The 13,143-nt window shown below is 38.5% G+C and overlaps 1 protein-coding gene across 1 annotated transcript in view; it reads left to right on the top strand.

Moving 5' to 3' along the window:
• Positions 1–13,143, top strand: part of ARHGEF10 (Rho guanine nucleotide exchange factor (GEF) 10) — a 106,666-nt gene that overhangs the window by 73,759 nt on the left and 19,764 nt on the right. Inside the window, exons 22-24 of the mRNA XM_009333205.1 lie at positions 2,803–2,889; positions 4,275–4,498; positions 5,670–5,827. Of these exons, the coding sequence (XP_009331480.1) occupies positions 2,803–2,889; positions 4,275–4,498; positions 5,670–5,827 (469 nt within the window). The remainder of the gene's footprint in view (positions 1–2,802; positions 2,890–4,274; positions 4,499–5,669; positions 5,828–13,143) is intronic.

The raw sequence follows: 13,143 nt of genomic DNA, 5'->3' as shown, positions 1-13,143 counted from the left end.
TCTTTGCCTTGGTCACCTCAGGAGAATACAGTGTGTGGTAGTATTCGCCTGGGCTCTGGGTCAACTTTGCCAGTTTTGCAGCTCCTAAAGACAACGTGGGTGTGAGCCCAGCTGTCATGCCTGATGCTCCTAAGTCCTCGATATTACTGGAAAAGATCATCTAAGTATTATTGGTGGTTTTCTGCAGCCTCAGCTGCAGTTTTTGTGTCAGGCCACAGCTTGGGGTGGGAAGAGACCCTTTGCTTGGCTGATCCTGCTTGTTATCTCTCTGCGTGCTGCTCAGGCTGCCCGGTGGTGTAGGGAGCCTGTAACAACTTCTTCCATCGGAGCAACTATACGCCCCAAGCAGAGGGCTTCTGTCAGGATTGAGAGCTAAACTACCAGGGTTTAACTATGGAAAAACATCATCATCCGTTTTGACCGAGATGCAAAGTAACACAAAGATGTAACAAGCAGCCTGAGAAATATCCAGCATGCAGGCTGTCTTTTCTTTCACTAGTGATGTATTTAGCTGTCACGGCTACTGTAAATCACCACTATGAGTAGATAGCTTCAGCATGTGTTAAATGAGACATGCAAAGACTGGCATGGATAGCTCTTTTTTTTTCTTTTTTCTTCTACTCATCTATCGGTTTCCATCTTTTATACTTATAGTGAATTGCTTTGGTGAATACACAACATTATTTTTACTACTGCTAATCACTTGGTGATGCCTGCTGACTTCAGGGAGATCTGTGAAATTCTTTGCACTTTTGAAAATTAAGTAAACTGGGAATTTAGAACTCTAACTTAACGCCTGCTCGTTTCCTATTTTTTTTATTTATTTGAATTATTCACTGTTGGGAGGTGATGTTGCCAGGTTGTGGTGAAGTTGTCTAAGTTAATACTAACCAAATGGTCTCTAGTACTGCAATATAATCACAATGACATTGATGTCTGAGACGAGAACATTAGCATGAATTATAGAGAATCTTGTCTAAAAATGTAGTATCACATCTCATCAGAAACCTTTCTATTCTCTACACGGTTATGAATTGCTTGTATATATTTTAAGTATATAAAGCTTATTCCATAAGCTTTATGGAGCTCTGCCATGGTTATTAGGGAAATTAGGGAAAATAGAAATCCATGACTGTTCATAAAAATGCCTGTTTTCAGAGCCTTGGCGCTTGAATGATTTTTCAGAGTTGGGATGGACTTAATTATAGATCTTGAGTCTGGTGTAGCTTTCAGGTTTTTCTTAAATGGCCTGCATGATAAAATCATGAGTATGGTTATTAATTTACTGACATTAACATGATGACATGAAATTGGGAGGGAGTAGGAGTATTATGGATGACAGCATTAGCATTCAAAATGAATATAGCACCTGGAGAAATAATTTGAGGGGAAAAAAGAAAAAACCGGGATGACAGTCAGTAGGACAGACACGTGGTATGCTCAGGCAGAAGTAAAGAGCTTCACGAGTACAGATTGAGGAGGTGGTTGAGTAGAAGGTCTGTAAAAGTAATTTTTAATAGACCAGCAAGCTAGGGATTGGTTAAGAATGTAATACTGTTACAAAGAGCAAATAATAAATGGGATGTGTACAAACGGGCTTCAGAAGAGGTAATCATGATGTAGTGCTGCTAACGGCTCTGCTAGAATAGCATGTTCAGGTGAGAAAGTTCTGCACTCTCAAATATATGAAGCCGATATATCTGTGTTGTGGCTTAAGCCATCAGGCAGCTAAACACCACACAGCCATTCGTTCATGCCCCCCAACCCAGTAGGATGGGGGAGAGAATCTGGAAAAAAACCAGTAAAATTCTTGCGTTGAGATAAAGGCAGGTTAATAGGATAGAAAAGGAAAGGAAAATAATAATAATAATGATAAAAGAATACACAAAGCAAGCGATGCACGATGCAATTGCTCACCACCCGCCAACCGATGCCCAGCCAGTCCCCGAGCAGTGGCCCCCCCAGCCAGCTTTCCCCCAGTTTATGTACTGAGCATGACGTCACATGGTATGGAATGTTTCTTTGGCCAGTTTGGGTCAGCTGTCCTGGCTGCGCCCCCTCCCAGCTTCTTGTGCCCCTCCAGCCTTCTCAGTCGGTAGAGCATGGGAAGCTGAAAAGTCCTTGGCCAGTGTAAGCATTACCTAGCAACAACTAAAACATCGGTGTGTTATCAACATTATTCTCACCCTAAATCCAAACCACAGCACTGTACCACCTACTAGGAAGGAAATTAACTCTATCCCAGCCGAAACCAGGACAATCTGCTGGAGAGGTGCCAGTTGGAAAAGTGATAATAATCAAGAATTTTAAAAACAAGAATTAAAAAATCAATTATTTTTACAATTTTTAAATGTAATTAATTAAGTGATAATGTTAATTTAGCCTAATGAAGAGGAGACTCAGGCAGGGTCATGACGTATATCAGCCTTATACGTAAAAGGACACTGCAAAAGGGAAGTACCTGGTGGCTGAGATGAGAAGTAACAGACTAACGATTACAGCAAGGATGACGTTAGGTTGGGTATTTGGAAAACTTAATGAAGGTCATGAAGCATTTGAGCAGATCAGCTAGAGAATTTGTAGTCTTTGGCTTTTAATGTCTGTAAGAGTAGATTACGAATGTGTTGGGAACAACGCACATGCAGCTGACCTTGCCAGTGGGAAGCTGGATGGACTAAACTGACTTCTTGACTTCTGTGATTCTTTGATATCCTTAAATGCTTTAATTAATTACAGACTACATTAGGCAGAAACAGGCATATCTTTTTAACGTGGTAGCTGCTCTCTTTCCTTTGTTTGAAGGTTGAATGTGCTGCTTATAATCCTGAACCGTACCTCTCTGGCGAAACAGAGTCAGATTCCTGTGCCGTGGAACATGGTTTTCTTTGGGTAAGCGTAATCTTTAAAAGCTAAAAAGTGGGTTGTCTCCTGTTTCTCTGCACTATTTTTTGTGACTCTCAGCAAGATATGGAAATACATTTTGGGTTGTTTTCTTCTCTTTTTTGTTTGTTTGTTTTAAGATGGGCTTCTATAAAGGGTAGCTAATAATTTTGTCCGTGTGATCTCGCTGCTCTCTGCAGGGTGTCGCTTATGTGTGTGTGGTTTGTTAGTGTGGCACAGAACGAATTCCAAAGTGCTGAGCACATTCAGAAGTGACTTATGTGCTAATTTATAATGAGGGCTGCTAAAACCCATATGAACTCACACTGTCCTATTGTCTGTTTCCGTATTTTAAAAATGTTTTAGCCATAAATAATCTGTTTAAGTCTGTACATAGGGAAAAAAAACCTATTCTGGCATGTTTTTATGACCTCAAATATGCAGATATTCCAGCAGACAAAGTGAGATAGCCAATACCTTAAAAAAAAAAAAAAGCACTAATGATTTCAGTAGCTTTTCTTGTTACTACAATACTGAAACTTTAAGGGAACCCTTGTGAATCAAAAGTAGAAGTTAGAAATAGCTTTTGTCAGTGGTCTTTTTCAAGATGATCCGTATAATTTCTTTTTGTCTTTGCTGTTTCTAAACAGTCATCACAGATATATGCCAATAAAATCTTTCTACTGCCACAAAATGTTCTTTCTTTCACTTTGCTGTTTTTTCATTTCATATAAACATAAAGATTACTATAGAAAAACACTGCTGCTTGGGCAGACTTTTTTTTTTTTTACTCTTTCCAGATCCCTAAAATGTACAGATTTGTGGATATATTGATGATACTTAGTTCTGGATCAGGGAGAAGTTTAGGATCCTGTATCAGCAAGTTCACGAAAGTATTATTAATAATAATTATTAATTATTAATAATCCCTCTTTCTGTTGGGTCAGAGCATTTATTTGTAGACCTGTTACTGTGCAAAGGACAGGCCTCAGCTATATTATCTGTTTTAAGAGAATCTAAGATAACTTGGAACACCAGTTATTAAAATAATATATTACACAGGTACTTATTGTAATTGCATTACATTATGTATATACATATGAGTCAGATGTCAGAATAGGCCATAATATTCCTACTTTCAAAAAAGAAAGGACTGTTTTTGGGAGTATACAGGGCAATTTTGTGTCTATAATGTTTTGAAATCTCTTGTATTTGTGCCGAATTATTTTCTCGTTTATTTCTTAATGCATGAAAACTCATATTCATCCATTAACTTGAGATGCACTCTTTAATTAATATTCCAGTCATTCCTTCTTGTTAATGCTCATCTTCCTGGAGACAGGTCATCGTCTTGGTCTTTTTTTTTTTTTTTTTCTTTCCTCTTTCCAATTCAGATTGGCAGTTGTACTAATCAGATGGGCCAGATTGCAATAGTCTCATTTCAAAGCTCCAGCCCCAAGGTTATTGAGTGCTTCAATGTGGAATCACGGATTCTCTGCATGGTCTACATACCAGAGGAGGAGAAACTGAAAGAGCAAAATAAGGCTCTCGACTCTGAAAATGTTCTTGCAAAAGCTTCTAATGTGCCTACTATTTGCCTTGGCATGGAAGAAGGAAGGTGATTCTCAGTTTTAGTGTATTGTGTATGATTTATTCATTAGGTTTACTATTCTATAGCAAATTGTGTGAGATACTTCCAAGAAAATGTTCTCTTTTTAAAAAAGTATCTGTGTGATATCCCAGTGACCTCAACTTATCCTTTCCACCTAAATCAAGGAAAAAATACACTCTACATGATTTTAAAATACACTATGTAGTATTCAAAATTAAAACAATGCGTATCTTTGACAGAGGATTAATTCATCATACATCATGTCTGAAAAATACAAATATTTTTGTAATGTTACAACATAATCTTTAGGTATTGGAAATTTTTCAGAATGACAAAGTGTTAATGAGGAACCCGTTAACCTTCTACACTGTGATATTGTGCAGGATTTGTCATGCGAATAAATAATATTGCTGTTTACTATTGACATGAATTATTTTCCTCTGTTTGAACTGATGACCTTACTGAGTCATCACTTGATTTATATTGAAGAACAAAGCTACGTTTTCTAAACATGCAGGTCAGTAAGCAAACAGATCTTGTTATAGCTAGTGAGGACATAAGTATGTAACTACATGTGATTTTTGAAGGTGTTTCTAACTGTTATAAATGAAGGAGAACAAAATTCTCCAGGGAAGATGCTGTGTTTCCAGAAATTCCAACATCTAATTGTACTGATTGTCTTTGCTTGTGAAGTGCAATTAATTCCAGATTTAACTATTCAATATTCCTGACATACCCATGATAATAATCTATAGGAATGGTGGGAATTTTAAGTGTAATTGATGTCTGGTAGTGAGGTTTTCTTCTCTTTTCCCTAGTTCTCCAGGTAATACTTAATCCTTTTTTTTTTTTTTTTTAAGTAATAGAAAGTTTTGGATAGACTCAAATAAGGACTTGGAGCAGAATTTTTATTCTGTGTCTTTGTTGAATAAATGTTTCTCCAGACAAATAATATGAAAAGTGTTGTCATATGTCAATGTTAAGTAATTGCAAATTGTCTACACAGACATTTTGGAGGGTCAAGGTACTCCTTTCCATACTCATCTTCCTATGAATGGAAGGAGAAGATCTTTTTCTTCCCCCAGTATTTTATTCTAAATCACTTTTGTGCATATTCTAATAAGAACTAAATAAAACATAATTTCACAGGTTTATTTTTTCTTACTTCTTTTTATAGCATTTCTATTTACAAAAGTTGCCAAGGCTCAAAGAAAATTCGACTTCAACACTTTTTCACTCCTGAAAAATCAACTGTTATGAGTTTAACATATATGTCTCAATACTTGTTTGCTGGCTTGGTAAATGGAAACATCTCAATCTACACAAAAGCAGAAGGTAATGTAGTGATATGATTTGATAACATCCTGAGGAACTCGCATGTCAGTATATTTTGGCAGAAGTAGTTTTCCACTATTATATTTTCCAAAAATTCTCTGTAAAACTGCTGAACTAAGGTTACTACAGTTTTCAGTACTTCTGAAAAGACTTGTTTTCCCTCTTTGAAGGATAGTAGAAACTTTGATACTGTTCCCACTTTTACCATATGATACATATGAAAACTGACTTGTGCCCCTTAGCTTAAACCCTAAGGTCATCAGTGTTACAAGAGTCCAGAAATTTATGTGGTAACAGGCAGTATACGGTATTTATAGCACAATGTTAATTCCACTCAACTACCTAGTACTGGTGTTTATGAAAGACAAAAATTTCCTATTGGTAAAGATTCCTGTATATCTCATTCGAAATAACAACTCCATTTTTACTGTACAGATAGGAGAAACCTTTTCTACGTGTGCGGCTCATGTATTTCACAGTAGGACTCCTTTTTCCATTAGCATCACAGTTGGTTGTTTTGTATCTAGCTAAGTAATTGGCTGAAATAATTTGAGTAAAGGAGAACCCCAGGTAATACTTCTGAACCAGAACTGTCTTCTCCAGAGCTGGTTCGGGTGCTTGTCTGTGTACTTCCAGTACATCTCACTAACTTTCCTGCAGTCCTGCATACATATGTAGTTAATTCAGTTCAAAATCAGCGAGGCTTTACTCAGAGGTTGAAACCTGAGTTTTTAAGTGAGGTGTTAGCACAGAGACACCTAACCTTGCAAAGTGCAGAGCCGGCAGAGATCTGGTGTGCCTTATTAGTGTGAGCTGCATAATGATGGTTGTCATACTTCTCTAATGAGGTGGGCCCTGTAAACACTGCAGTTGCATTTGTGTGGCACTATGTCTCAGCTACTAAATCCTGCCAGTCTCTAACTGAGGAGCTCAGTGTCTTGAATCTTGGAACAAATTATATGTCCAGTGTTAGATCATATAAAGACTTAGTTTGGAGAGGTACAGGATGCAATATTTTCTTTCTTTTTCAAGCAACAAAGAATCTGAAAAAAGTGTTGGGAAAGAGATTTCCTTTCACCAGTTGTAATCTTCAACCCAGTGGGTTTCCTGTTGAGCTGTCATCTCTGATCTGAAGCCAGACATTGGATTTCAGTTCCCTTTAAAACTTTTTTTTTTAACCACTGAATAGCAAATTTTTCTTTGTTTTGGGGACACAGGAGTGAGGCCTCGATCCTAGTCTCATAACATCATTTTTGATGTTTCAGTTTCTTTACGTACCTGGGTGACGTAGTAAAGTGAATCTGTTGCCTTCTCTGAAAGGGATTGGTGTATTTAAGCTGTTTTAAGACTACAATTGCTGTCACTCACCTTCTTCCAGAAAAGACCAATCCTTAAACACAAGTGGCATCCTTGGCAGTATAGGTAAGAAAGGATGCATGGATTGCATATCTACAGAGGATGTTAAGGATGGGGCAGAGCTGTTAACCAGACTGAATTACATTATGAGCTTGAGGTTATGTTGCATTGACTAGGATCATAGTGTCCCCTGTTTATCTTCCTCTGAAGACACTAGTTTTGTGCAGCTAGGTATTCATAGAGCCTGTCGCAGTCTATTTCAGGATTGCTGAAGCTCCGAGATGGGAAATACACATTCATATTTTTCTGACTCATCTTGTAGTCCCTTTCCTTACAGTTTGGTCTGTGTGTGTTATTTCAGTTCTCCATGCCTCATGAAAGTTGTGCAAATCAGCTGCTCCCATGTTAGTGTTCGTATTCCTTATAGTTGGCTGCTGTGGTCATGTGAGGCAGTCAGCCCTGAAGGGGTGTTTTTATGAGCACTGACCTATTTTACCAAACAAAGGAATCCAAGCGGTGAAACGGTTGGGAGGGGGAATGCAGCCACCGAAGAGCTTTGTGCAATTCATCAGGGTCACCTTCTGTTCTACAGAGAGGGTTACTTTCCAGCCATGCACTTCAACTTGGGTTTTGGTCTATCACCATAAAGGAGATTAAGGAAAGATTTAAAAGTGAATGTGAAATATGGTCACTGCATTACAAGGCATCTTGATTTGAAGCCTGAGAAGGACAAATGCTATGGGATGCACAGGTAAAATGGTTGTGCAGCCTGTTGTAGGACTCCATGAATGAAAAGGGGTAATCTTTCATCTTCTAGGATGAAAATCCACCTCACAGTCTCTATTAGAGTTGTGATCCTTGTGTCTTCCTCTCTGGGCAGAAAGTGTAGTGGATCAGTTCAGTCACTGAAGCTCGATGCCTTTATGTATGTAGTGAAAGACCCACAGCTTCTGTCATTCTGTTTTCAGTACCCAAATAGCTTCTCCTGTTGTTTTCAGATGGCTCAATGCGTGTAAATATCCAGGCTTGTTTACAAACAGCAAGTGCTCTGTTCTGACTTTCTTCACAAGAGAACTTTGTCAGATTGACAGCATCCAGAGTGCTCTCTGGCTGCAGAAAGTCTTGTCTTGAAGTAATTTAAAATGGAAACTAAGAAGTATGTATAGTAAAATGAGGAACACGTGCCATGTTAGTGAGAGAATTGAAGGTGCACAGTGAGATTTCTTCCTTTATGGAGGGTATTCATGTTTTACTGAGGCACCTCTGTATCTGTGTATTTTCACTTATGAGTTAAAAAGTACTTAAGCCTGAATGTATTAGAACATAAATTAAAAGCAAAGTCAATGACGCACTGATATCATATTAAATCTACTCAGTTCTTAAATGTTGAGCTAACATGGTGATCTCTGAAAATGTCACAGAAAGACTATGATGTAGGTCAGCTAATATGTTAATCCTAAAAATAGGAGCCCTGATAATTATCCTCAATAATCCATGATTTTATGTGGGTGAGAAGACTAATTTGGGGAGTCGTGAAACAGCTAATGCATTGAATGCTGTTATGTATAGGAATGGTACGGTAGTGATGCAGATTGTAAAGTTTCTGACACCTTGTGTGTTGGGAACTTGTTTACAGTGCTATTAACTTTTACACAGTCATCAGTCTGAAATATTCTGTATTTAGTGTTTGCCTCAGGCTGACTTATTAGGAATATTTCCAGGCAAAACACTTCTAGATGAGGTTAAGGAAAAAGTACATTGTATTGTCTTTGTTTAAAAAACATAACAAAACCCCTTTGTGATATGATTGCAGACAGCCCAGCAGATGTGTTTTCTGAGTGATGTAATAGCAAAAAAGGTCAGCGCGTGTTTGACTTCCATTCACAAAAGTATCTTAGGAAAGGGAAATCACAATCTTTATATAATACAGGTGTATTGTTCCTGATATACTGTAGTCAGTTCCAGCTACTTCCTTTCTTCTAGACATTGATATACATTTCCTTTCCATAAAGTCCTGTAAAGCATATGGAGAGAAACAGGAAAAAGAAAATAAAAACTCAGAATGGTTGTGGCAAAGAGTAGAATTAATATATTAGTAGTTTCAGAAAGAGTTTGGTTAAGATGAGAGAATAGGTGCACAAAAAAGACATGCTGCTTTGATTGCAGTGGCTATCCTTTCAGCACATGATTGGTATGTGTAGCCCCCCACTGTGTGTACAGCACCCACAGTGAGCCCTTGCACACTCACCCCTAGAATTAAATTCACAGCGCTCGGCATGCTCAGCAATCCTTCCTCTCTGCTCAGTGCTGGTGAGGCCACACTTGGAATGGTGGGTCCAGTTTCTGGGCTCCCCAGTACAAGAGACATATGGACATACTGGAGAGAGTTCAGCACAGAGCCGTTCGGATGATGAAGGGACAGGAGCATCTCTCCTATGAGGATAGGCTGAGAGAGCTGGGACTGTTCAGCCTAGGGAAGAGAAGGCTCAGGGGAGTCTACTTATAGACTTATATGTCTATAAGTACTTGAAGGGAGGGTGGAAAGAGGATGTAGCCAGGCTCTTTTGAGTGGTGCCCAGTGACAGGACCAGAGGCAGTGGGCACAAACTGAAACACAGGAGGTTCCCTCTGAACATCAAGAAACACTTTTTTACTGTGAGGGTGACTGAGCACTGGCACAGGTTGCCCAGAGAGGTTGTGGAGTCTCCATCCTTGGAGGTATTCAGAAGCTATCTGGACACGGTCCTGGGCAGCCAGCACTAGGTGACTCTGCTTGAGCAGGGGGGTTGGACCAGATGACCTCTAGAGGTCCCGTACAACCTCAACCATTCTGTGACTATGAGTAGAGAAATGTCCAAACAAACCAGTAAGAAATTGAAACAAGGCATTTCTTAATGTCATCCTACCTCCAGGTGCCGCTGAGCTAGAGAAGTGCCACTTGTGATTCACAGTGCAGAGCTTGCACCTGTGATCAGTTTCTTAAGCTGAGAATGAATCATGCCTGTTTTTTTTTTTTTAAAAAAAAACAGGATAGGAGAAACAGGACATGTAACTTCTCATATAGTATCCTCACAGCTAAGGCACTAAGCTCTCAGCTGAAGAGATCTATTCTATCAAATGGTTATTTAATACATAAACTTTTGTTCTGTTGCCTCTCACTCGGTTTTTAACTCTTCTTTTGAAGAGTGGCTCAGCTTTAACAGGAAGAAAGGATTGGGAATGCTGCCATTGCCGCTCCGAGTGGCCCTCGCCTGGGTGGCTAGAGGTCTCTTCTGGAAGCCTGAAGACACTGATGTGAATCTTCTTTTGCCATAGAGAGAACTGACCCCACACACCCATAAGAGGAAGCCTCTTGCATGTTTTAATGAAAGCTGTATTTTCTAGTAGATTTTTGCGGAGCCTGTTCCTGTAGGTGTACGCTGCCAGGTTCTGGCACTGAGGTTTACGAAAGGAAGAAAAGATCAACTTTGAGAATTGCAATTGAATGTGAAACAAGAACAACAGCTGAGGCAATTCTGGCCATGTACAGAACAGAAGTTTACATTCTTCAGAGAGACTTCTCTGGTAAAAACTTAGGCAGCTCTGAAGGTGGTCAGGAGTTTTGATGACTTACCTGTCCAAGGATGCCTCATGACACTAATCGGTGATCATTTTCAGGGGATTAATATCAAGGAAAAGGACCAAAACTGAAAGGAAATATAAGAGTAAGGGGAAACAGTTATAACAGTGAAGGGGTAGCAGGTCAGCCCATTAGCAAGATATCTTGATCAATTTGGCAAGACAATTGTCTACTTTGACAAATGCAGGAAGGGAGGAATATGTGGAATGTAAAGCACTGATGTCGAACTTCAGAGCTTGGGTGGATCCACGCACTGCTCCAGCATGTCTGGAGTGCGGTTCTGGCACGTGATAGCCACTTAAAGTAGACATGGTGAGAGGTATTGCTATGAAAAGTAAGGAATGGTATTAAGCTGTTACAGAGGCAACTAGAGCAGTGATATTGAAAAAGAAACCTATTGTCTTGACTATGTTATCACTGTTAGCAGTATCGCCTAATACTTGTTACCAGAAATATGTTGACATTTCTATAAGTCTTATTTGCATATCTCATGCTGGGACTTCCAGCACCACCCCTCTCTACAATTTTAGGTAGAGCTCTGTCAGCTATTTAGCATGAAGAATTTGTTGCATGTGTGGGAAAAAAATGACTATACACATGTGTAGCACAGGACATTTCCTAGTTACACCTTGTTTAAAAGAGCAGACCCGAGTCTCTCAGCTTACTTCCAGGTGATAAGAAACATGCTAAACTTTTTACTTCTGTAGCTACCATTTTACTCCTCAACAGTGCTGGTTTATGTACCATGTGATGGAAAAAATGTTTGTGCTCCATTGCACAAATTAACCAACAACTGCTGTTCCCAGGGCTGTGTTGGCTGCTCTGTTGAAATCATCAATAGTGCTGCTAAGCAAGAGAGGAAGCTACCAACAAAAAGCATGTTCAGTTCAGCTCGACTGAAAGCGTAAAGGAAGGGAAAAGTACTACAAACTTTAAAAAGACTTTCTGAAGAGATAAACTATATTCTATTAGGTTCATATTCTCATGTGAAGACTTGAGAGAACCAACAAATTATAATTATAAAATACTAAATATTAATAAATTATAAATGAATAATAAGACGCTTATTTTATAAATTATTGTAAAATAATGTTACTTTCCTTCATTGGTTTTTATGGAAACAAACCACAGAAAGATAAAATAGCCAACATTCTGTTCTATAAAATGAACATTGTTTTAAAACTTTTCCTATCTGATTAAATTTGGCTGAATAGAAGGATAACTGATATTCTAAAATTCATAAAAATCATGAGACTAATAACAAAATGCACTAATGGAAATAATGTCCTTATACATTAAAGTCTTAGAAATATTTTATGAGCATAAGATACCTTACTTTGATGCAGCTAAACAGCCTGATACAAGCATGGGTGTATAAACTATGGCACGTAGCTATTGGAGAAATATAACTTACAGAGGGTATTACAAATAGTGGCATAACACAGATCTATTAGTGCATAGACACAATAGTGCTTAAAAACTGTGTTCTCATGTTTTAAATATTCATCTAATATGCAAATATCAGAAGTTATGACATCTTATTTCTAGAAGCCCCTAGATTTGTTTTTATATTTGACCCTGTTCTCAGATTTTGTAGACGCATCTCATTCCTGCCAATAGCTGTACCTGCAATTCATATAGATGCCTATATTCTATTACAGTAATGTTATAGAGACTGTCATGTCTTGTGTACTAGGCATTTGGTGTATCTATAGTAAGAGTCTATACCTGCTTTGATGTGGTCAGTTTAAGACCCGAGTCAGCTAAAACTTGCCAATACAGTAATCTTTATGTGTTGTTAATACTTGTATGGACTTTTCTCCCAAAGCAGAAGGAAAACCCCTCTCTCTTCTCCCACTGTTTCCTTCCTGTTTCCACAGGTGTCAGGCTTCAATCTTGTATTTGCTCAGGGTGCAGATAACTGATTTTTCCACATACAGACTAGCCTCTGGTTATAGGATATATGTACTGCATATTGCATATCATTTGGTATCTATATACTTACTTCATAGGTAGAAGAGTTTATTGTCTGTGGCTTTTCAGCATTCTAGAGACAACAATGACCATAAAAACTTCCTAAAACTAAAACAATGCTTATTTAGAGAACAGAAACAAGGCATCGATTGAACACAATTTTAAGACAAGCCTCACTTCTGTGGGCACTCCTGTAGGTATTCTTCAGCCAGATCTCCGGGAGCTGCATTATATACATCTCCATTGCTTATTTTTCTTTTGCTCAATTCCTGCTTTTCAGAAAATAGTTTGCTGGGCTCCTTGGACTGGCTTTTTTCTGTTGTATGCCTTGAGATTTTGTTGGCAAAAGCTTTATCTCAGCTACTAT

The sequence above is a fragment of the Pygoscelis adeliae genome, unplaced genomic scaffold, assembly GCF_000699105.1.
Source record: "Pygoscelis adeliae isolate BGI_AS28 unplaced genomic scaffold, ASM69910v1 Scaffold57, whole genome shotgun sequence".
NCBI lineage: Eukaryota > Metazoa > Chordata > Aves > Sphenisciformes > Spheniscidae > Pygoscelis > Pygoscelis adeliae.
Note: the sequence above shows the minus strand (reverse complement) of the source record. Positions and strands in the feature narration are given on the sequence as shown.